The sequence below is a fragment of the Candida margitis genome (assembly GCF_024628925.1).
Source record: "Candida margitis strain CBS 14175 chromosome Unknown scaffold10, whole genome shotgun sequence".
NCBI lineage: Eukaryota > Fungi > Ascomycota > Pichiomycetes > Serinales > Debaryomycetaceae > Lodderomyces > Lodderomyces margitis.
Genome location: NW_026261820.1, coordinates 120,657 through 144,196, shown reverse-complemented (window position 1 = coordinate 144,196; position 23,540 = coordinate 120,657). Strand labels below are relative to the sequence as shown.

The 23,540-nt window shown below is 40.3% G+C and overlaps 10 protein-coding genes across 10 annotated transcripts; 4 read left to right on the top strand and 6 right to left on the bottom strand. All coding sequences in view use genetic code 12, as the record gives it.

Annotated features, from left to right (window-relative positions):
- Positions 1-458: 458 nt before the first annotated feature.
- GAP2 (amino acid permease) lies at positions 459-2,222 on the top strand (the record flags this gene model as incomplete). Its single annotated transcript, XM_051815271.1, has 1 exon — positions 459-2,222. The coding sequence occupies one exon, from the start codon at positions 459-461 to the stop codon at positions 2,220-2,222; it is 1,764 nt and encodes a 587-aa protein (XP_051671261.1).
- A 2,175-nt stretch (positions 2,223-4,397) lies between these two features.
- Positions 4,398-6,221, top strand: PTR22 (Ptr22p; the record flags this gene model as incomplete). Its single annotated transcript, XM_051815270.1, has 1 exon — positions 4,398-6,221. The coding sequence occupies one exon, from the start codon at positions 4,398-4,400 to the stop codon at positions 6,219-6,221; it is 1,824 nt and encodes a 607-aa protein (XP_051671260.1).
- A 116-nt stretch (positions 6,222-6,337) lies between these two features.
- Positions 6,338-7,381, bottom strand: MEU1 (S-methyl-5-thioadenosine phosphorylase; the record flags this gene model as incomplete). Its single annotated transcript, XM_051815268.1, has 1 exon — positions 6,338-7,381. The coding sequence occupies one exon, from the start codon at positions 7,379-7,381 to the stop codon at positions 6,338-6,340; it is 1,044 nt and encodes a 347-aa protein (XP_051671259.1).
- A 197-nt stretch (positions 7,382-7,578) lies between these two features.
- CANMA_003124 (uncharacterized protein) lies at positions 7,579-8,706 on the top strand (the record flags this gene model as incomplete). The annotated part of the gene is made up of 1 exon (XM_051815267.1): positions 7,579-8,706. One exon carries the CDS (start codon positions 7,579-7,581, stop codon positions 8,704-8,706), a length of 1,128 nt encoding a protein of 375 aa, XP_051671258.1.
- Positions 8,707-9,895: 1,189 nt separating this feature from the next.
- On the top strand, positions 9,896-10,768 carry CANMA_003123 (uncharacterized protein; the record flags this gene model as incomplete). Its single annotated transcript, XM_051815266.1, has 1 exon — positions 9,896-10,768. One exon carries the CDS (start codon positions 9,896-9,898, stop codon positions 10,766-10,768), a length of 873 nt encoding a protein of 290 aa, XP_051671257.1.
- Positions 10,769-10,821: 53 nt separating this feature from the next.
- Positions 10,822-14,329, bottom strand: TFP1 (H(+)-transporting V1 sector ATPase subunit A; the record flags this gene model as incomplete). The annotated part of the gene is made up of 2 exons (XM_051815265.1): positions 10,822-14,262; positions 14,327-14,329. 2 exons carry the CDS (start codon positions 14,327-14,329, stop codon positions 10,822-10,824), a joined length of 3,444 nt encoding a protein of 1,147 aa, XP_051671256.1.
- Positions 14,330-14,516: 187 nt separating this feature from the next.
- Positions 14,517-15,077, bottom strand: CANMA_003121 (uncharacterized protein; the record flags this gene model as incomplete). Its single annotated transcript, XM_051815264.1, has 1 exon — positions 14,517-15,077. One exon carries the CDS (start codon positions 15,075-15,077, stop codon positions 14,517-14,519), a length of 561 nt encoding a protein of 186 aa, XP_051671255.1.
- A 180-nt stretch (positions 15,078-15,257) lies between these two features.
- On the bottom strand, positions 15,258-16,412 carry CANMA_003120 (uncharacterized protein; the record flags this gene model as incomplete). The annotated part of the gene is made up of 1 exon (XM_051815263.1): positions 15,258-16,412. The coding sequence occupies one exon, from the start codon at positions 16,410-16,412 to the stop codon at positions 15,258-15,260; it is 1,155 nt and encodes a 384-aa protein (XP_051671254.1).
- A 249-nt stretch (positions 16,413-16,661) lies between these two features.
- Positions 16,662-17,741, bottom strand: PPH21 (phosphoprotein phosphatase 2A catalytic subunit; the record flags this gene model as incomplete). The annotated part of the gene is made up of 1 exon (XM_051815262.1): positions 16,662-17,741. The coding sequence occupies one exon, from the start codon at positions 17,739-17,741 to the stop codon at positions 16,662-16,664; it is 1,080 nt and encodes a 359-aa protein (XP_051671253.1).
- Positions 17,742-18,120: 379 nt separating this feature from the next.
- CANMA_003118 (uncharacterized protein) lies at positions 18,121-23,402 on the bottom strand (the record flags this gene model as incomplete). Its single annotated transcript, XM_051815261.1, has 2 exons — positions 18,121-20,788; positions 21,880-23,402. The coding sequence occupies 2 exons, from the start codon at positions 23,400-23,402 to the stop codon at positions 18,121-18,123; spliced, it is 4,191 nt and encodes a 1,396-aa protein (XP_051671252.1).
- Positions 23,403-23,540: the final 138 nt, after the last annotated feature.

Below are 23,540 nucleotides of genomic sequence, written 5' to 3'. Positions count from 1 at the left end.
CAAGTAACATTTTCTGAATTGGTTAAAGCTACATACGCATTACTTATCCTCTATTTAATCCATTATGCATTAGATATCATATCATATGTATCTTATTTCTCTTTATGCAAAATTAATTTTAACTTTCTGATTTGATTGTTAAGAAACGTTTTTCATTGGATAAAACAATACAATACAAGACAAGACAAGACAAGACAAGGCGTAATAATTCATAATAAACCACACCTTTATCAAAAAAAACAAAGGTAAAAAAAAAGCATAGTTGATTAAAGCAATTTCTTTATTTCTATTGTTTTTATCGAGATTCCAAAACAACACATTGTTTGTTCATTGTTTCGTCCCTTTCTTCCTCTCCCCTCTATAGATATAAATATACCAGCAAAATTCCCAAATCTCCATCTTCCAAACATAAATATCTCTTTTACTTCACATATATACAATTTCCTTCACTACGTACAATGCCAGAGAAGGAATTAAACTACATCACCTCGCGTGAAATTGCTGGTTCTGAAGATAAAGAAGGCGGCGTCTACATTGACGCTTTCGACGCCCAGGATTCGAAACCACCATTAAAAGGATGGGCCAAATTCAAAGATGGGTTCAAAAGAGCCGACACTGATGCCATGGGCATAGACCCCAACTTGTCAGAAGCCGAGAAGATCGCCGTCTTGACGGCAAATTCGCCCTTGAGTAAATCACTCAAGAATAGACATTTACAAATGATTGCCATTGGTGGAAGTATTGGTACTGGTTTATTCGTGGGGCTGGGAAGTTCGTTGCATACAGGTGGACCGGCTGGTTTAATCATTGCTTATATTCTTATTGGTACTATGATTTACTGTACCGTACAATCATTGGGTGAATTGGCGGTCACTTTCCCTGTGGCCGGTGCTTTTGTCACTTACAATACCAGATTTATTGATCCATCTTGGGGTTTTGCTATGGCTTGGAACTATGCCATGCAGTGGCTTGTGGTGTTGCCGTTGGAATTGGTGGCTGCGGCAGTGACGATCAAGTTTTGGGACACGACGACAAATTCAGCTGCGTTTGTCGTTATATTTTACGTACTTATTATAGCCATCAATTTCTTTGGTGTGCGTGGATACGGTGAAGCTGAATTTATATTTAGTGCCATTAAAGTCACTGCTGTTGTTGGGTTTATCATCTTGGGTATTGTATTGGCTGCTGGTGGATCGCCTAATGGACGTGGGTATATTGGGGGCAAATACTGGCAACATCCTGGTGCTTTTGCCAATGGGGTCAAAGGAGTTATTACTGTTTTTGTCGGTGCTGCTTTTGCATTTGCCGGTACTGAATTGGTGGGGTTGGCCTCAGCTGAATCGAGCAATCCAAGAAAATCATTACCTAAGGCTTGTAAACAAGTGTTTTGGAGAATCACCTTGTTTTACGTCATTTGCTTGACTTTGGTTGGGATCTTGGTTCCTTATGACAATACCGACTTGTTTGATGCTGAAAACACCGCCTCGGCATCTCCTTTTGTCATTGCTATCAAGTTGGGTGGTATTAGCGGATTGCCCTCGGTTATGAATGTTGTTATCATGGTTGCTGTCTTGTCCGTTGGTAACTCATCTGTTTTCGGTTCATCTAGAACTTTAGCTGCATTGGCTGCCTCTAACCAAGCACCAAAGATCTTTGGATACATTGATAGACAAGGTAGACCATTAGTTGGTATTATTATTCAATTGGCCATTGGTGCCTTGTGTTTCCTTGCCGCCTCATCAAAACAGAATCTTGTATTCAATTGGTTATTGGCCTTGTCCGGATTATCATCAATCTTCACTTGGGGATCCATCAACTTGTGTCTTATTAGATTCAGAGCCGCTTTGAGAGCCCAAGGTAGAGACACGGGTGAACTTCCATTCACGTCTCAAGCTGGTTTATTTGGTGCTTACTGGGGTATGCTTTTGAACTTGGTTGTGTTATGCTTACAATTCTGGATCGCTGTATGGCCATTGGGAACTAAGCCCAACGCCAATGATTTCTTTATGAATTTCTTGACTGTGCCCGTGGTGCTTGTATTTTACGTTGGTCATAAGCTTTACTCGAGGAATTGGAAAATATATTACAGAGCTAGTGAAATTGATATTGATACTGGTAGAACTGACTTGGATTTGGACTTGCTTAGACAAGAAATTGCTGAAGAAAAGGCCATCTTGAAAGCAAAGCCATTCTACAAGAGAATCTACCATTTCTGGTGTTAAGAGTAAGAGGCTGTTTGTCTTGGTTAAAAATAACGGCGATTGTATGAAATCGTGATTAGTTTAGTTCATGGCCTATTGAATGCTGTGTCTATACTTTCTGTATTATCTTTTTAGTTCTTTATATTTGATTCAAAATACACTATTCATTATAAAGCTATCATTTATAGTTTGTAGTATTGTGTGCTGTTTCTTAAAATATGCAATTTTACGTAAGGGACAAACCGATAAGCACAAAAAACAGTGGAATTGTTTTATTAAAGTCTTTTGGTTTGTAAATGCCGTTGTCCCTCCTCCTCGGCCCATCGTACGGCTCAAGGGGAGAGTTTTAGGTGGAATTTTTTTTTTTTTGAGAAGCAGAGAGCCCTGCATGAATCCAATGGAGCCGTACGTGTTCCTTTGCCAAGAACTGCCTCTTCACCCATCACCCAATCCGTTACATTATAGTCTATTACGTATTCATGGATGCAGTAAACACTCTGCAAAAAGACGTCACCTGTTTTCTTCATAGTTGGATCTACAATTCAAGAAGTATTTAAGTGTGGTAGCACGAAATTAAAAACTTGAAACCTAGAATCCTGCAAGATCCTTAAAGACAATATAGACCGTTTGTATTGTATCTCTTTTAAATAGGATGATAATAGAAAAGTATTCCCAATGTAGGCTGTATCGTAAAACACAGCTTGTGTATGCTTGTTCAACTACTTTGTGGTGAAAAGTTTCACTTATCTCATTGTTTACGCTAGTTCATTGCACCAGATGCATAAATTTCAAAAAAAAATAGTCTGGGGTAACAGGAGGGTAATTGCCATCTAAATCTAACTTGGCACGGCGATTTACCAAGAATGCTTCTAAACACAACCGGATCGAGATTCAATCAAAGCACAATAGCGTCTTCCCAGGTTTAAACTTATTTTCCTTTTCTCAGGATATGGCCGTGCAATACCGGTATTTCTCTTGTTTGAAAAACGTTTGTTGGGTTTTAAGGAGGCTTAAAAGGGGGATCTTCAAATGAAGTTCGGAAGTCGTTACTAATCTGTGAGTAAAGCGGAAGAGAGATCTACTTTTGTTAAGGCGTCAATTAAAGACTAATGTTCAAGTGGGTTTGTGATTGTATTTGAAGTTTTGTGACATATAACTTTAGACAATAGAAATGTTTTTGACATTTTGAGTAAAAATGCCGTGACCCCATAACGAGAGACAGACAGGCGGCTGCAGCAAAACAGCGGATAAATAGATTTACACAGGTGACATGAACCAAAAAATAAAAAATAAAAGAGGATGAGAAGTGAAGGGTATATCTGACCTGAGTTCAAGTTTAGCTTTACCTCCTCATCACCACGTATCTGTTACATGAGTGAGCATATATTTCTTAAGCTTGACGATAAACCATCTATTTTGCTTGCCCTTTGACCTATAATCGTTGGTTAATTTTTTTCGTACGGCACGACACACAAAATTGTATTGTATCTAAATTAGACGGCTCTAGGCCGAAGCCCCCCAAAGCTCACACGATATTTCCCCGACCCGGTTGGGCTTTTCATTTGTGCTCCGTTTTTCAATTTTTAGCGCTTCCTCCTCTTCTCGTGTTACTTGTTTAATTAAGGCTACGACGACGACGGCTACTGAGATTTTGTGCATCGTCTAATTGCTCTCTTTATACACTGTGAATTGCTTTTTTTTTCTTTTTGTTTTTGCTTTCCGCAGAGACACAAAACACCTTTTAGTTGATGCAACCAATGAACAATACTATTGTTTTTGCAAAATTGTCAAAATGCCCTTCAAAAGAAAATTTTCTTGTCTATTAAGACACAATCAGAAGAGAGAGATGGCATGTTTCAAGCTAAAAAAAGAAAGTCATGGACTTTGCCCTCTCTCTTTTATCAATGACAAATTACAAGTTGGGGAAAATTTCTATTTCCATCTCTGCATTTCTTTTCTTTATATTTTTGCAATAAGTAATAAAAAACAAAAACACCCCCAGGAACTTAAAAAATCTCCCTTTCATTCTCCTTCCCAATAAATAGGTTGCAATTTTTCTTGTTTTAAAAAGAGGGTTTAAGAAAAATAAGATAAAAAGGATATTTTCTTACTTCCATTATATTATATTCAACCCCCTCCCCCTTAGTCCAAGACATTAAATTTAACTTTGGCAAATAGTCTTGGCTTTTTACAACAATGTCAGAAAAGACCGACCATATACAAAGTGTTAAAGAACACGTCCAACCCCACGAAGACGAAACAGCTGCATTCACTTCCTCATCAGATGCATCTCCATCAGTGACTAATGAAAAGCATCAACAAAATGTCATCCAAACAGCATCTCTTGGCGAGGACGATGCTGAAATTAAGAAATCCTCATCAGATGAGATGAACTATATTGATGATTCACTTAAAGAAGAGGACGAAGGGAGAGAGCCAACTGAACACGAAGTTAAAACGTTGAGACATGTTGCCGATAAGATCCCCATGGCAGCCTGGTTAGTTGCTGTTGTTGAGTTGGCTGAGAGATTCTCCTATTATGGATTGTCAGCTCCTTTCCAAAACTATATGCAGCATGGACCTAATGATCACCCCAAGGGGCAATTGGCCTTGAAGCAACAAGGTGCTACTGCATTGTCCTACTTCTTCCAATTCTGGTGTTATATCACTCCAATCTTGGGTGGTTGGGTTGCCGATACCTATTGGGGTAAGTACAAGACCCTTTTCGTGGCTTGTTTTGTTTACATTATTGGAATTTTGATCTTGTTTGTTACATCTATTCCATCCATCACCAGTAAGAATACTGCTCTTGGTGGGTATGTCACTTCTATTATCATCATTGGTATTGGTACTGGTTTGATTAAATCTAATGTGTCACCATATTTGGCTGATCAAGTGCCTAAAAGAAAGCCAAGAATTTCCGTTAGAAAGAATGGTGAACGTGTCATTGTTGACCCAAATATCACGGTGCAAAATATCTTTTTGTGGTTTTATTTGATGATCAATATTGGTAGTTTGTCAGTTATTGCCACCACTGAATTAGAAGCTCATGTTGGGTTCTGGGCCGCTTACTTATTACCCTTCTGCTTCTTTTTCCTTGCTTTGGCTGCTTTGATTGCTGGTAAGAATAAATCGGTTGATATTCCAGTTTCGGAAAAAATCATTAACAAAACTTTCAAATGTGCTTGGGTTGGTTTAACCAATGGATTCAACCTTGACAATGCTAAGCCTTCAGTTCACCCAGAAAAGGAATACCCATGGACCGACCATTTCGTTGAAGAAGTTAGACGTGCTTTATATGCATGTAAAGTTTTTGTCTTTTATCCAGTTTACTGGGTTACTTATGGACAAATGTTGAACAATTTTGTTTCTCAAGCTGGTCAAATGAGAGCACATGGGTTGCCCAATGATTTCTTGCAAGCGTTCGATTCCATCTGCATCATTATCTTTATCCCAATCATGGAAAGATTTGTCTACCCATTCCTTAGAAGATTCACCCCTGTCAAACCAATCACCAAAATCTTTTTCGGATTCATGTTTGGAACTGGTGCTATGATTTACGCTGCCGTTTTACAACACTACATCTATAAATCAGGTCCATGTTACGACGACCCAGGTTCATGTCCAAATGGTAACAATATCCACATTGCTTTGCAAACCCCAGCTTATTGGTTGATTGCCATGTCGGAAATTTTGGCCTCGGTCACCGGGTTGGAATACGCCTACACCAAAGCCCCAGTTTCAATGAAATCATTCATTATGGCTCTTTTCCTTGTCACCAACGCTTTTGGTTCCGCCATTGGTATTGCTTTGTCGCCAGTCAGTAAAGACCCCAAGATGGTTTGGACATACACTGGTTTGGCCGTGGCTTGTTTTATTGGTGGATGTTTGTTCTGGGTCATTTACAATAGTTATAACTCCAAGGAAGATTCTTGGAATGATTTGGAATATGATAATGAGTTGGATGAAGCTGTTTTGAGACCAGTTCATTCATTGGCACATTCTGTGAGAAGCATTTAATGATGACGACTAGAGAGATGTATTATTAGGTTTCATGTATAATGTATATTAGCATAAAAATGGATAACGGTTACGATTAAAGAAATACACCTCTATTATCTATTTGTCTATATAATCTAAACTTGCCAATAACCAGGAAACAAGAAATGCATCTTTTCCAACAACTCCTTCTTAACCCCATGAGGACTAGTACTTACAGCAAACTTCATTGATCCTTGAATATCATCGCCAATTGCACCACCTTTTTCGGCAAATTCATCGATCAATTTTGCTGCCAATTTACAAGCATTGGCCGAATTGGCTTTCAAGTTGCCAACAACGGTTTCTACGGTGACTGGTTCTTCACTCTCATTCCATGAATCATAATCAGTTGACATACAAATCATTTGATAAGCAATCTCTGCTTCTCTTGCCAATTTGGCTTCGGGCAATACTGACATGTTGATAATGGATCCACCCCATGAACGATACAACTTCGACTCAGCACGAGTGGAGAATTGTGGTCCTTCCATACACACAACTGTCAAATCCTCTCCGTTGTTGGTTTGTTCTTTGGTATGTAAAGTTGGATTAGCATCTTGTTTATCAAACCCTTCAAGAAACCCCTCAGATGGAATAGCATTAGCAATAAGCGCGTTCAATTTCAAATCAAATGGCTCACCAAACATGGCATGAGCCACAAACCCCTTTTCGAAAAAAGTTGATGGTCTGATACCTTTAGTTCTATCAATGATTTGCGTTGGCAAGACGAAATCTCTCGGTTTAATTTCCTGTTGCAAGGACCCAACAGCTGAAAACGCAACAATTGCCTTGACTCCCAATTTCTTCAATGCAGCAATGTTGGCCCTTGACGGAACATCACTAGGTAACAAATCATGATGTTGACCGTGTCTGGCTAAAAATGCCACGGGGAATCCCAGATCAGTCTTGGAGATGGTGATGGGGCTTGAGGGAAAACCCCACGGTGTACTAATAGTCAACCTTGCAATTGGGTGTAAATTGGGCAAATCGTATAATCCAGTACCTCCAATAACAGCAAGAGTCACTTGACCATCATAGTGATGCGGTAATTGGGTAACGTCAATTTTCTCTCTATGGACAGACATGGCGGTGTTGTTGAATAATTTCGATAAGTTTGGTCGAGGAAACTTCTTTACCATACACTTTGAAGCGCGGGTTGGTCTTCAAGAGAAAGGGTAATTGGTCCAAACTTTGCGTTGATTGGAGGGGCACCCCACGAGTACCTAAAAATTTTCAACGAAAACACAAAATGTTAACTCCTGCATATAAATCTATTCGAGTAAAACTGTGGCATTACTAATTTTGTCGTTTGATACAATATTGTGACATTCAATTAATGACACTAGAAGTCGTGTCTGTTTTATCAATTCTCTCCAGTTGGCGTTGGAGCGAAGAGAGACACATTATAATTTTTGGTGACCAGTGTATGCACCACGCCTTTTTACACAACACTGGTATTAGAGAAGTTTCCAAGATGCTAACAACAAGGACATGTTTAAGACTGTTATCGCAGCCAAATCGAGTCTCAGGTCCATCGATACGATGTCTATCTCACACGACAAAGCCCGTCAGCAATAAGAAATTGTACGATAAACCAAAGACTAAATCAAAAGAAGAACGAAAGATATTCGGAAGATTAAAGGAAACCACTACATCAGAAACAGAGACAAACCCATCAGCGTCCACTTCAGCTGCTGTTTTGGCATCTACTGCGCAACCGCCACAATATCTCCCCACTTCAGCTTTGCCCCAGATGCCAAAACATCTTCAGGACCAATCATTTGAATCGATCTATGAGTCACTTGGACAAAAACACATTCTTGACCGAATAAATGAACCCAAGGGGATAGACCTCATTATTCCTCGCGAGTTTATCAAACCACCCCAACCACCAAAGCGTCATGTGCGTCCAGAAAAGACCAAAGATTTAGATAAAAAAATCAAGAATTTTATTGCTGGTGAACATGATGACCGCAGTTTGATTCATTTAGGTAAGGAGATCAGTGCTCATATGGAGCCGGATCATAATGAAATATACCCAATCTTGGAACACCCTTTGAAAAAATCCTTATCCGGTTTGAAAACACTCAACCCGGCCATGAATAAAATTAAAGATCAATTTCTATGGGATGTGATACCCGAAGATAACATGGCATTTGTACCTCCTTACCAAGTTGATAATCCCTTAGGGTTCAAGAAATGGGAGCAAGAATTGATTGCTGAGCGTGAACGGGCTAAACGGGAACAAGATCTGATCTTGAAGGAGTTGCAAGAGTTTGACAAGTTAATGGGCGACTCGAAATCTTTTTTTGGCAAGAATCAAACAAATGATTCACAAGGTGGTGATAATAGCGAGGATGCATCAGATGGTAGTGGAGCTAAGGGAAGTAGAAGAAAATTGAATCGAAAATTGTTGAAAAAGTACAAAAAATTAAAGGATGAAGGAAAAATTGATGTTGATTAGAAAAGATTGTATAGAAATTGGTATTTATTTGTAAGTAGTATCTAATGTTTATGGATTGGAAGAGTAGAATCGAGGTGACATCTTTGTAAGATAAGCAGGAGCGTTGCTGTGATAGACGTCGTTTTGATTTGCAAAGAGATTTGGGAGTTACCTCTATAGTGATTTTTACAAGTTCATGAGTTTTACGGAACAATGTAATTTAACGTATGTTTAAGGTCCAAGATAAATTACTCAATTTACGAAAAAGAAATGGCAGCGATATTCGACATATCACTAATATCACAATACGCAATCCCTGTCTCTATGGGCTAAGAAAAGTCTTCTATTTTGCATCAACAAATATCTGACATTGACTCATCTCCTGCTTCGCGATAAAGGAGGCTGAAAGATGAAAGATGTCTCACTAACACAATGACTCCTGATGAGATGATAGATATCTTTTCTTTAACAAGGAAAAGCCTCACCAGATTATCACTTGGTATATGTTGAAGATGAATTGAGGAATTGATTGCGCAACCATTTGATTTAAATCAAATGATCACTTACACATTGTGACGCATCTTACTATACAAAACGTACATAATATTTTAGAAGAAGGAAGTAGAAGGGAAAAGGAGGGGTTTAAATGTTTTAAAAAGTCTTGTTGAATTTTATTTTATAATTCTCTTCTTTGAATCAACAGCAAATGTCAAAATCACGTCATTTTGAGAACTGTTATTAAAGGTTATTAAAAATATATTCTCAAACAAAAAAGGGATAAAAATTTGACTATTAAATTTAAAAGCAGAGGGACACACCCAAAGGTCTTTTTTTATCGTTCAACCTCTCTCTTCGGCACTGAGAGGAAGAAGACTTCCCTTCGAGTAAGGAAAATACGCCCTATAGCGATGTAATGGTTTTAAAAGGTTCTGTTCTATATGCATTTGAAGACAGTACTCAGATCGAAGCAAATTTCGAAATACTCTTAGCTATCTGTGACAGTCTAAACTCTTCAAGTTCTCTATTACCTAGGTCATTACCTTATAGAGCTTTGCTTGCTTTCCTCTTCAGTTTACAGGTCCTATCTGCATTTCCAACTTTTGGTGTGTAACTTGGTTCCAATTTGTTGCAAATTTGACAAATTGTTTTTGCAGTCAAATAGCATTACAAGTTCTCTTCTGCACACTTTCTCTTCTAACAATTACGTACCATGCTAATAGAACCAGTACATCACCCACACGAGGAACCCCCACTACCTAATCGTACATACAATACCACCTCACCGATTTCGAGTCCCACGCACCAACTTCAAGTCCATATAGCAAACCATTACAAATATATCCAATCAAGCAGCACCAATATCGCTTCCACTATCCAAGTTCTACCAATTACTACATCGAGCTCATTTGAGATCCCTTCGCCAACTCATTCGGATCCACTTTCCACTTCATTAACCCCTGAAGTTCCCTCACTTGTATCACCACACGATCCACCCTATGATGCTGATTTATATTGCCCACAACGAGCTAGTATTAGACCCCGAGGAACAACTTCTCTATTTGGTCGTGATATTTTTGATGAATATGTGGGACACCGTTATGATAGATTCAGGCCAACTGAGTCTCAGCAGAATAATGATGTGATTATGAACAATATGCACCCTTTTCAACGAGATGATTATGGAGTTGTACCAAAATCATTCCTTGAGAGTGTTGCCTCCTGGTTTAAACCCAGGCCTGTGGTGCACGATTTGGAAATGCAACAACAAAGGGAGGAGGAGGAGGAGAAGAGCGAATCATTGCCAAATACTGTCATCATCACTAGAGAAGCCGGGGAGTCCTCGCCACACCCTGTTTACACCCCAAGAGGTATCCCCATCAACGAGTTTGTGTTAAACTACAGTAAACCGGTTGACGACTCGAACCTCGGCGAAGAGACTGAAAGAAGAGCAGCAATTGTAAACCTGTTTGATGAAGAGGTTCGTGATTTGGTTGATGGGCTGGACAACTTCTTAACATCTTGTTTTGACGGAATTTGGACATTCTTTAACGACTCATTTGACTACTGTTTAAATTTGAGTTGAAAACGTTTATTCTCTTTTACTTTTTTTCTGCAATATAACCTAATTAAATTCTTTTACTCTGCTGCATCAGCAAACTTCTCTGAGATGTTGGTCAACAACTCGCCAAACTCCTTGTCACCTTCTTCTTCACCTCTGCTTGGTTCAAAGAACTTGGCTGATGAGACAGAGTGCTTGACATCACTGGTAGTTTCTGCCAATTTAGACCATTGGGCACCATTAGCAACAGCCTTTTGTGCTTCATCATAGTAGGCTATGAATGCTTTCATCATATCAAACGTTTTCCAAATTGGGCAGAATGCATCATAGGTCGAATAACCATTTTGTTGCAAGAAATCTTCCTTGATCAAAGCAGCAACATCCAACGTAATCTTGTCCGAATCACTCAATGCTGATTTACCAACCAATTGAACAACTTGCTCCAATTCTTCAGCATTGGATAAAATTTCCTTAATCTTGTTTCTCAATTGGGGGAATTCAGGGTAATTCTTGTCATAGTAGGTGTTCAAGACATTGGTGTACTTGGAATACGAAACGGCGGTATTTATCGATGGGAAATGTTTTCTTTGTGCCAACTTCTTGTCCAAACCCCAAAACACTTGAGTGATACCCAAAGTTGAAGTAGTGACTGGATCGGAGAAATCACCACCGGCAGGTGAAACAGCAGCCACAATTGAAACGGACCCAGTTCTATCCGGTGCACCCAATGCAGTAGCCTTACCTGCTCTCTCGTAGAAAGATGCCAACTTGGCACCCAAGTAGGCAGGGAAACCTTGATCGGCAGGCATTTCACCCAATCTACCAGAAATTTCTCTCAAGGCCTCTGCCCAACGTGATGAAGAGTCAGCAATCATGGAGACATTCTTTCCTTGATCTCTGAAGTATTCGGCCAAAGTGATACCAGTGTAGATGGATGCCTCTCTTGCAGCAACAGGCATATTTGAAGTGTTGGCAACCAAAGTAGTACGTTTCATAATTGGCTCCTTTCTTCCGTCAATTTCAGTAAACAATTCTGGAAACTCCATCAAAACTTCGGCCATTTCATTTCCTCTTTCACCGCAATTGTGCACTAAGGCCATGTTGGAAAGAAGGAATTGATGATCGGAGGATTCGTCCAAAGTGATACCATAATAGTCTTGCTTTCCACAAGGGACCAAATCGAAATGGAACGAAACTGGCCCTCTTTCAAAATCTGTTTCCGCTGACTTCTTTCTCTCAAGAGCACATTTTGCGAGAACTCCAGTTAAAGCTGGACCATTCAAGAAAACTCGGTACACAAACTGATGATTGACTCCAGCCAGATCAACTTTGGCATCCTCGGTGCTAATTGATACCTTAATTCCCAAAGAGCGCGCAACTTTGAGAACACCATAGCAAACGGATTTATGAATTGTTGAGATCGTAGCATTCTTCGAACCGTCGGAATTTTCCTTCACGTAACCATCAGAATCAATCAAACCAGCCAAGAAGAATTCTCTAACACCAATGTCGTCAAAGGCCAAGTGATTGGGGACGGTTTTTTCAAAGCCATTCTGGGTCTTCTGTCTCGCTCCAAAATACTCGATGGCATCCCAGACGACGTTGTTAGAATTATTGTGCTTTCTAATTCCGTTCAAATGGACTCCTTTTCCGTGGAGAGTAACGGTCAAATCGCCTCGTTGATCCCATGAAGTTACTGACAAATCTGATTCATAAGTCATGACAGAGTCTGATGTTTCGATCTCGTCCTCGAAGATTTCAGAGAGATCAGTATCAGCATCACTTTCTAAATCGACTTCAGCATTTTGGGCTCTTGCAATAGCCACTTGCTCGCCAATAAATTTCTCGTAGTTGGTTGCATCAAAATCTGTTTCAGCGACATTGTCATCATTTGAAACACCGTCACTTGAAAGATTATCGCATTTATGATGGTACTCGTTGGAAGTCATAGATAATCCAAGCAAATCAACGTTGCGCTCGACTCTTTCAACTAATCCGGTGTCCTTTGGATCAAAAGAGAACGCAGCGTGTTCCATATAACCATCACCAACCCATAAACCAAGCAAATAGGCTAAAGTCGGGGCCAAGGCTTTGTTCAGACCTCTATTTTCCAACCACTTTCCAAGTGTCCCTGTTTCCAACCAAACTGGGTTTATCATTTGCGTGGTATTACTTTTAACATTCGCGCCTACCTTTGCATAGTCTTTAGCTTCAATAGTCCACTCAATGTATTCGCTAAGATCAAGTCCCGCAGCAAAGAGGCGTGCTTTCTCTTCAGCACCGGCTTGCCCTCCATGCACGTGGTACCCATAAACCTTGGTTTTCACTCTGACCATCTGCACACCATATTTCGAATCCTCCAACACAAAATAATTGACTGCAGCGTAAGTCTTACCACCATAGTTGCGAGTTGTAACAAGCACATTTTGCTTGGTACGCAATACTAACTTGTGGTCAGAAGAAACGGTGAAATCCATCATACCATGAGCTTCGGCACCATGTCTATCTCCGCTGATGTGCTTAACATCGTACATGGTATCGTAACCTCTTGGCAATCCAACGACAGATCTAGGCAACCCGTCTTTACCCATAACGAGTTCACCAACTTGAATATCTTCAATTGATTTATCTTGACCATCGCTCATCATAACTTGAGTACCTTTTGAGAAACAACCAACGTAGATAATAACGTCCGAGTTGGAATACTTTGACAACGATTGGGAAATAACAGTCTTTCCACAACCAAAAGCACCAGGAATACATGTAGTACCACCTTGGACACATGGAAACAACGAATCTAAGACTCTCTGTCCGGTCAACAATGGGTAATCAGCAGTCAACTTTTCAGCAACAGGTCTTGGAACTCTCACAGGCCAAGAATGCATCATGGAGTATTTATGTTTCTTTCCATCAAACTCCAATTCCAAAACAGCGTCTTCGACATTGTAAGAACCAGGCTCAGCGATGGACGTGATAGTACCTCTGGCTCTTGGTGGAAGTAAGATCTTGTGGTCATCCAACAATGAGTTTTCATAAATGGACCCAAAAATGTCACCACCAGTGATGTGGTCGCCGACTTTCAATTGACCCGGTTTGAAGTCATATTCAGCAGTTCTTGACAACGATGGCACATCAACACCACGTGGGATATAAATCGAGTTGGTCTTCTCCTTAATGGATCTCAAAGGTCTTTGAATACCATCATAAATGGTGTTTAACAAACCAGGGCCCAATTCAGCACATAATGGCGCCCCGGTTCTCAACACAGGGTCACCAACAGTGACACCGGCAGTCTCTTCATAAACTTGAATCGTTGCTTTATCTCCATTTATTCTGATAACCTCTCCGACCAAGTTGTCGTGTCCAACTTTGACCAACTCGTACATCGCACACCCCACCATATTCTCAGCAACCACAACTGGTCCTGATACAGAAAATATTTGTCCATAGTGAGTCTCTTTGTGGTCATCTAAAGAAAGACGCTTGATTTCTTTCCTTGCATTTTCTAAAACACCAGCCTAGATATGAGAGAGTTAGTAAGCCATAGATCAATTGATTTCTGCTTTGATATGTTCAACATACCATTGTTGTTTTGTTTTTGATTGGATTTCTTAATGGCGTTTGCTTTAAAGTTTGCTTTAAATATGTTATCTCAGATATTTTACGCAATTTTTGGTTTCAACAAAAAATTGAGAAAAGGTCGTTCGCTAACCGAAATTTAGAGCCATACATTTTATTTTTCAACACTCATATACAAACTCACTACACACCACTACAACTTGACATCTAACTTGGCTGCTCTATCTAAAGCAATGTCACACATGGCTTGGAAAGCTTCGCTTCTCTCCAACGCAATGTCATTGCGCCTAATCCTTTCTTCCATATTGACAATTATTTCATCTCGGCTTCTACCATTGACAAATACAACATACCTCAATCCAGGAAACGTCTTCTCATATCTCTCATTAAGTTCAGCTAGTCTCTTTTGCATTTCTTCACTACCGAGTTTCTTTTGTTCCTCTGCTGAGTGTTGGCTCAATTTCGTTGTCTTTGGAGCACCCAATCTTGGATGCGCCGATATTATATTATTGATCAAAGTGTTGGCCTCGTATCCATTTCTTGCGGCAAAGAAGCCATCGCGGTTGACAAGTACCTCGAGTTCGGTACGGACCAAATTGATAAACTCGGGGTAGCTGGAGAATTGTTTGCCAATGACAAAGTTTTGTATAAACCAGTTGAGAGAGTCACAGGGTTCAAAGAGGTGGTCAATCACCACTTTCTGCTCCTCTGGTAACTGTGCTTTAAACTCGTCAATCGGTGGTAGTTGATACATTTGGTATATGTAGTATAGAGGTGAACTTTGATCTTTAGTGGGGTGAAGATGAAAGAGAAAAAGCACAAGAGGGAAAAACGAGAAAGAGAAAAAAATACCCTCTCGCAATTCTCTTATCTACTTCGGGTATCTACGAGATTAAATAATGAATATATGTAATGATTTAATACAACATCCTATTTAATCAGTAAAATGTTGGATGGTTCTCAATTCATCCAACTTCTTATGATTAGGACCACCCTTTTGCGCAATCAATGGATGTCTCCATTGTTTCACATAACTAAACAACACATCAGCCAATTTGGTTTGATCGTGCAAGCCCAAGTCAGCAAAAGTTTTAGCAACCGGGTCTATATGTTGATCTATAACGTGTCTTTGCATTTGGTCTGGGTTTGACAATTTCCACCATACCAACTGCAGTACTTGTGCAATCAACTTGGCAACTGGCAATGGCAAGTCATAGTCGTAAAAGTTGTAACTGATGGGTCCAGCTTGGGCATAGTTTTCAGTTATTCCATGAATCATTTGTCTGATATCTAGGTATGACAACTTTTCTGGGCCGTACAATTCGTACAATTGGCCAGCAGTGGAATCGTCGTATGCAATCTTTTCCAAAGCTCTAGCTACATCAAGTACATGAACTGGGTAAATTTGTTTTTGGTTCTTGTTTGGAGTCCACATTTTAATCTTTGGACCCAAGTAGTTCAACAAGTTGTCTTCTCTTCCAAACATTTGTGATGGTCTGACAATGGTCGAATCGGGGATAATGTCTCTCACGACTTGTTCACCCACACCTTTGGTGGCGTAAAACACTGATTCCGACTTTGGATCAGCATTGTAGGAACTGACGTGTATATATCTTGGAACACCCGCATCTTTCGTAGCTTGGGCGATTCTTTCAGCCAAGGCAATATTGACGTCGGCCATTGAGAAATTCTTGGTGTTGTAATCGGCACCGATACAGTTGATAACAATGTCCGAATGAGCAACTGAGTCTTGTATACTTTGCAAATTACGAGCATCGATTTCAACAAAATTGACCACTCCCAAGTCACCAGCAACTTTTAAAAATCTCTTTTTCAAATCATCTCTGTAGGGAACAATTGTGGTAGTACCATGTCTGGCAAGTTTTGATACAAGGTAACGTCCTAAGAACCCACTTGCACCAAACACGGTTGCTGTGTATCCTGTCCTTGATGAACGGCCTCCTGGTCCAACTGACATATTCACCTTTCCATTTTTAGTAATATTGAGATCTGAATCCAACACTGAGGTGTACAACGACCTGCAAGGAGCAGCAAATCTAGGTAATGTTCTAACTTGTGCTCTCAACATGGCTTACTCTGTGAAGGTCTAAGCTTTCATTGAATATTTTTTTTTATAATTTTTTTTGTCTGCTTACGGTTTAATTTTCTTCAGCCTCTGGTTGGCTATTAGATGTCGCATGCACTGTGTCGCGACAATGACAATCTTTACTACAAAAATCATAATCAAAAAAGAAAAAGGGCCCTTTAATACAGATTATAAAAAAGAATAAAGTGAAAAACTTATACAAAGCAGTGCTCATACTGCCCAATCTCCCTTCTACAAGAAATAGTCAGGAGTTTTCCTTGTAACTGTGGGTTCGCCTGGCCTTACCGAAGGATCGTATTGCAAAAATTGTCTGTTGTGTTGTTCATCAACCTCCATTATTGCCGCTTGGTTACCACACCTATAACAATAATTGGGAGCGGAAAAGATGGTAACAACATTTTCCTGGTGGCTCCAGCTGAACCCCTCCATGACCAACTGATGCGCTCTAGCTATCAAGCTCAAGTCATTGGTGTGGTTGAATTGCTCCGAAATATCTTGACCAAAAGTGAATCCAGCACCTCTAGGACTAATACCCCAGCCGCCTCTATCATCAGGATCGGACCATAACAAATCGCACATTGGTCCTTCGTGTGGCACTTCTTGAATTCTATTCAACTCTCTGACTTGGTCAATGGTCTCAATCATGGGTGATAACCCACCGTGTAAGCAAAATACTTTGTTGTCAACTAATGCTGTGATGGGGAAGTAGTCAAACAAGTCGGTAAACACTTTCCAAACGGTTGCTGAGCCATATTTTCGTAAACATTCATCGTAAAACCCATAAACTTGAGTAATTTGTCTCGACTCATGGTTTCCTCTTAGGATCGTGATTCTGTTGGGGAACCTCACCTTCATACAAACCAAATATGATACAGTTTCAACTGAGTAGTAACCACGATCGACATAGTCACCCATAAACAAATAATTGGTGTCGGGACAAGGTCCACCGATTTTGAACAACTCCATCAAATCGTGGAATTGACCATGAACATCACCACAGATCGTGACGGGCACATGCACTGGCTGAACATTTTCTTCGCGTAGCAATACATCAATAGCCATGTTGCACAACTTCTTGACGTCGGCCTCCGAAAGCGGTTCACATTTGGATAGCTTTTCAATCCATGCGTCTAATTGGTTGATTGACAGGGCATCTAGAGGTGGCGCTTTCTCTTTAGCTTCGTTATCTGTGGTAGATGTTTCCTTGATTGTGGATTTGGTTGCAGGTTTGGTTGAAGTGGATTCGTTGTTATTGTAGTTTTGTTGTTGTTCTTCAACGTCCTCCATTGGTACATCCGTGTCTAAATCCATTGTATGTTAGATGTAAAAAAAATGCAAAGAGTAATTCTTCTTGAAGCGGTCAATGGGGTAAAAAAGCTAAATATTAGTAGATGGGGTGGGGGAATCGATAACAAAAAGGGAGGTGGTGGCAAGTTAGATTCTATAGTGGTTGTTGTTGAGATTCTACTGTGTATTTTTTTTCCTTTTTCTTTTTCTTTTTTTTTATTTTTTCGTTGACTTTGAAATTGTCATCGACGCACAATAGAAATGTCTACAAATTGATGTCAAGGTATATATATATATATATATATATACTACTGAAGCAATTTAGGGTTTAACGTAGATGAAGCTTTTGTTCTATATAAACACAGCAAGACGCTTTTCGCCACCAAGCTTCCCCCCTTCCACATTACCGTAAATTACTCAAATTGAAAAAACTAGAACCCATTAGACTGCCCTTGTCGGAATTACCAGATCCCTGATTGTTGCTCTCAACTTGATTGTCTTCGGCATAATTTGTAGCATTAAGCAAGGACAAAAAACTCCTTGTGCTGGCGCTCATATGTAGATTGTTTGAATTGACATTGTTGGGGAAAGTAAACTGCGGTGTCGGTGGCGCATTGGATAAGAAATCGGCAGTTGAAGCTTGATGATTGTCAGGGTTGGGGTTGTTGACAAACTCATGACCGTGTTCATTCTTTGGCACGATACTGAAAAAGCCTTGCTCGTCGTCATCTTCTTCTTCGTCGTCGTCAGCCCTGTATTGTATTGCTGGTGTGGGGTTATTCACATCAAAATCGTTCTCATCCAACCTCGACACGGTGAAATCCCTCATCAACTCATTTACATCGATTTGAGAAGCAATTCGTTGTTGTGGCTGAAGATGGGGGAAATTGGCAAATGGAGCTTGCACCTGTGGTGTAATTCCTGTATGCAAAGGTAATTCAATATTGTGTGGAGTAAGTGGTACTGGTTGTTGGTACGGAGTGTGTTGTGGTAGTGGTGGTGGTGGTGGCTGCTGGGGTTGCAACTGTGACTGTGACTGTGAATGTTCCTCATTAGTTGTGTCTTCCTTCTTTACCTCACTCAACATCAAGAACCAATTGTTAAGTATCTTGTGTGCCCTGATCAACTTGTTAATGTTGTTGAAAAATGGCAAATGCGTAATTAAAAGTTCGGTATATCTGACCAACAACTCCTGGTCTTGCATGTTGACTGGCTTCCCCCACCGAACCTCAACTTGTTTTATCTCGAGAAATATTTTCAAAATATGCAACAACGGTTGTAAGATTTGGTAATTGGACACCTTGACTTTGAAAATATCCGAGTCAGCTGCTTCTAAACTGCTACTGATGGCGTCTATAATCCTGACAATTTCCATCTTGCCTTGATCAAAATTCAATGGTCGTACAAGCATAATCTTGAACAACAAAATCTCCCTAAGGATACACCACATGTGATCAGTGCACCTTAATGCGTCAATCCTTCCCTTTAACTCAAAATATCCAGGCTGCGGCTTATCATACTCCAACATCATATTGAACCCAGCATTGCGGCAGAGAGGACCCATCAATCCCAGGTCGTCGACGATATGCATTAAATCGTAAGGATAACCCTGACCATGATACTTTTCACTTCTCATATGCAACAAGATGTCGTTGTTTCTAAATACATTGACATCATAATTGTACGAGCTGAATAGGATATAGTACCGTTCAAAGGAATAGATTAACTCGTATAGTTCCCGAATCGGCACCAAAGAATCATTTTGTTTGACATTGATTAACTGGAACGTCGAGATGGCTCGACTAAGGTATAAAATCTTTTGGTGCTCCTGTGCTTCATTTCCGTATGAGTTGTAGAAACCCGAGGCCGTGTTGAGGGTGTTTGTCAAATTCAAAATGTGGTTGTAGTTGCATAATTGCATATTGGACAATGATAAGTTATAGTATATTTGGTATTGATTCAAATGGGCAAAAAGATTTTGACTTCCATTACCATTGGCTCGGTTTCTCGGTATCAACGGTGGCACAATAAAATTCTTTTCAATAAGGGAAAATATTTCCAATACTTTAAAGTGGCATAGGTTCTTGAACGTTTTAAAGGGCCGGAATGCAAGATATTTTTTAGGATATCTGACAAACTTTTTAAATTTTTGCTTCTTCAACTTAATGAGGATTTCGGCAATTGTTTGATTCAATGTGAGGATAATAAGTAAGGTCGACAAGTACAACGAATCATCATGATGGTCAATCAAGTTTATCTCAGTGAAGTGGGTATTTATCCCATCGTTGTTGATTATGTTGGGATAATTGGTGCTTAGAAACGCCACCAATTTCGTGTAATTGGCCAAGACGGATTGCACCGTCAATGGTGCAAGCAATTCCAGTATTGAAGGCTCTTCACCGATCAAATTCAAATTCTCAATCAAGTGGAATGGGGTTACCAAGTATTCCTCTGACGTGGTTTGTGCATCATTGTTGGTAGCCAGAACTTGAAGTTGGTTTGCCAGGGATTGTAATTGATTTTGGGCTGCCTGTAGCTGGTTTGCTGCTGGCAACTGACCAAGCATCGCTGGCATCTTACCTTGTGCCGCTAGTAGCTGATTTGAAACCTCTGGGTACTGATTTGGCTCCATTTGTGTTAGGGGTGGTGCTGGTCCTGGTCCTGGTCCTGGTCCTGGTCCCGGTCCTGGTCCTTGACTCAGCTGATCATAGCCACTAACCACACCAAACCCTGCCAGTTGTGGTGGTATCGGAGTCACCGAGTGTGCAACAGATGATCTATTACTGACTGATGGTGTCGATGGATGGTGCGATGATTCCGACTCCTCTTCAATCACACTAGGGCTTTTCGAATACACGGTATTTGATGAGTTTTTGGACGACAATTCTGGTCTCGTCCAGTTGTTTTTGCTTGTATTGAGTTCAATCACTTCGCTTAAATTGTTAATCGAATCAAGTGTTTTCCTCGTCAACGTCTTGGGGCCGGATTTTTTGCGTTCTCTGTTTCTCGTACAGGTCAATCCATTAGTTACGCAATGCGAACATGGCGTTGTGGGTCCACATCGGACTTTTCTTATGGCGCAGGCGTCGCATGCTCGTGATGTTGTCGTCCGCTTCTTCTTGTTTGTCGTATTACTCTTTGTTGTGTGTTTGTTAGTTAGCTTAGTTACTGCCTGTTTGGAGGAAGTATTTGGCAGAGTCGCCAGCATCAGCAGCATCACTTCCAAGTTCCCCTCACTGCGAAAGAAGTCGGAAAGCCGTGATTTGGGGTCTAAACGGTCTAACCTATCTTTTTGGTGGTGAATGGTGTTTGTAGTCGACATGGGGTGTATGTCCTCATTGGATGCAGGTGGACTTTTGCTCATAGCTTCAGATTAGCTAGATGTGTTGAAGCGATGGCTTTGACGAAAACCATACGTTGATATGGGTGATAATTGTGTACAAGTCGTAAACCAAGATTCTTTTTTATTTTTTCTCTTTCTTTCTTTGTTTTGTTTGGTTTAATTAATTTTGTCTTTGCGTAGTTTCTCTTTTTGTTTTTTTGCTTGTCCAACCAAAAACGTTGAACAAATACAATGCAAGGGGGAGAGCGTGTGAGCGTAACCGTATACGATATTGTAATACTCACTAATGGCTTTTGTTGTTGTATATTCCTACTAAACTCCCTGATGACGTAAGTTTGTGTCTTGTAAAATATTTTTGCTCGGCAAAGGGTCCTCCAGGTCGCTCGTCCTAGGTCCAAATAACTTTTACTGCGCCCCGCCCCCCCCCCTCCCCCCACTAGAACCACTACCACTACTACATCCCCAAACACACAATCTCATTTTTTGCAACCCAAAATAATTAATTTAATTTAAATTTATTTTTATTTAATTCTTATTTTTATTTTTATTTTTATTTTGCTTTTTCTTTTGCTTTTTCTTTTGCTCGGGTTGGATTCACCCAGTGGGGAAACTCGGGGACAAGAAGAGAATCGTTGTTACAATTTAATGCATGGCAATACGGCTGAGATAAGGAAGTGTAATTCTAGAGGTGAAAACTTACAAAATGATATGCTACATGGTGATTTAAATCATGCAATCAGGTAGAGCTCATCAGCCCGTCAGCCTATCATGTCCCTGTATTGTCTTTGTCTGTCGGCCATATCTAGGTAAATTTCATACTTGACACCGAGCAACGACAGTTCGTTTGCAGAAACAGAATAATTGGAGTCCCCGGTGTCAGGAAGAACCAACTTTATTGACGAATTGTCCTTTGTCACCTCGTCCAAAGCGTCGTCATAGTTGTAACCTTGTTGACATAGTTCAGCAATGTGACCCATTTTGGCAGCTCCTTGACATCCATCTGCTGCACTCGCCACCTTGACGGATACATTACACACATCAGCAAGAAGGTGAAGAAACCGTTTATTTTTTGATTGCGAGCCAGAAATAGTTAACGACTCTATTCCCAAAGGTTCAATAAGTTCCCTCGTTTGGAAAGCAAGAAACTCCATAATGAGGATATACTCTGCAAGTAGAGATGCATGGGTCGTGGTGCTAATAATTGGGCCAAATGGTCCATTGGGATTGTCTATAATCATTTCTGCCATGTTACCATCTTGATACGGGGTTCTATTACCATACACATCCCCATAGTAAAAGTATCCTTTTAATAGCTCGTGTATTCCCTTGCCATTCTGGCTTATGTAAGTTTCCATTCCCGTCTCGAGTTGTTTGAAAGTTGTGGCGACGTAGTCCTTTTTGCCGTGTTTTTCAAACAAGCGCTCGTATAGCTTACCCGTTGCCGGTTGGCCAAATTCATATAACCATTCGTTATCTTTAGCAAGTTGGTAAGGCCCCCAGACTCCAGAATAGTTTTTCTTTTGTTGTTGGCCACGGTAGATGAAGCATGTGGAAGTTCCCGCAACCATGAAACACGATTTTGCATCAGTTTCATCACCACTTTGAAAAGATGAGTATGAATTGAGCCAGCCGGCGTAGCAGTCAATGCATCCATGACCAATGACAGCCCGGGTGCCATGCACAGTGCCCACCGGTTCACCTAATCGAGGTACAATTTTTCCCAGCACACCCAATCCACCAATTTCGATAATGATCCCAGCCTCATCAAGTAATTCCTTTGACCAGCCTTTAATTGAACCATCGATTGCATGTAGGGTGGTGTTGTCTTCCACAAGTGGATGATACTCTACTCTTCCATCTGATGGGCCAAACTTTAATAAGTAACTAATCCAATCATACAATTCAAAACAGACTAAATCGTTGTCTCCAAATACGTTCTGAATCATTTTCAATTTGGGAAGGCCTAATTCAGCAACGAATTTGCCACCTAGTTGACGTCGTGCTTGGCTAATCCTTGTTGCAGACGAGTTGTTGAGAAATTCAGTCTCTTGTTGTGCTGAATGATCCATCCAAAGCAAGATATCTGATTCATTACCTTCAATATTGAACGGTTCTAGATGATGGTTATTTATCTTTTTCGTTACGACAGTGGAGCATGTTGCTGATATAGCAATGGAGTTATAGTGTGATGGTAACAATTGCAAAAGTGAGTGGTAGATGGATACCGATGATTGTGTGATGAATCGCCCACGATGTGTAACAATGGGTAGCTCATTGGTTTGAGAATCATATGTGACTCGAATTGATGACGTGCCTATATCGACACCCACATGGCGTCCCATATTCTTAAAGTGTTGAAAGGGAACAGTAATTTTTTCAGTGCGAACGAGGGTATCTGATTTTTTTTTAATATTTACTATACAAATACAAATACAAAATGTAGAACGAATTTTTTTATCAAAGGCAATCAAAAGGCAATC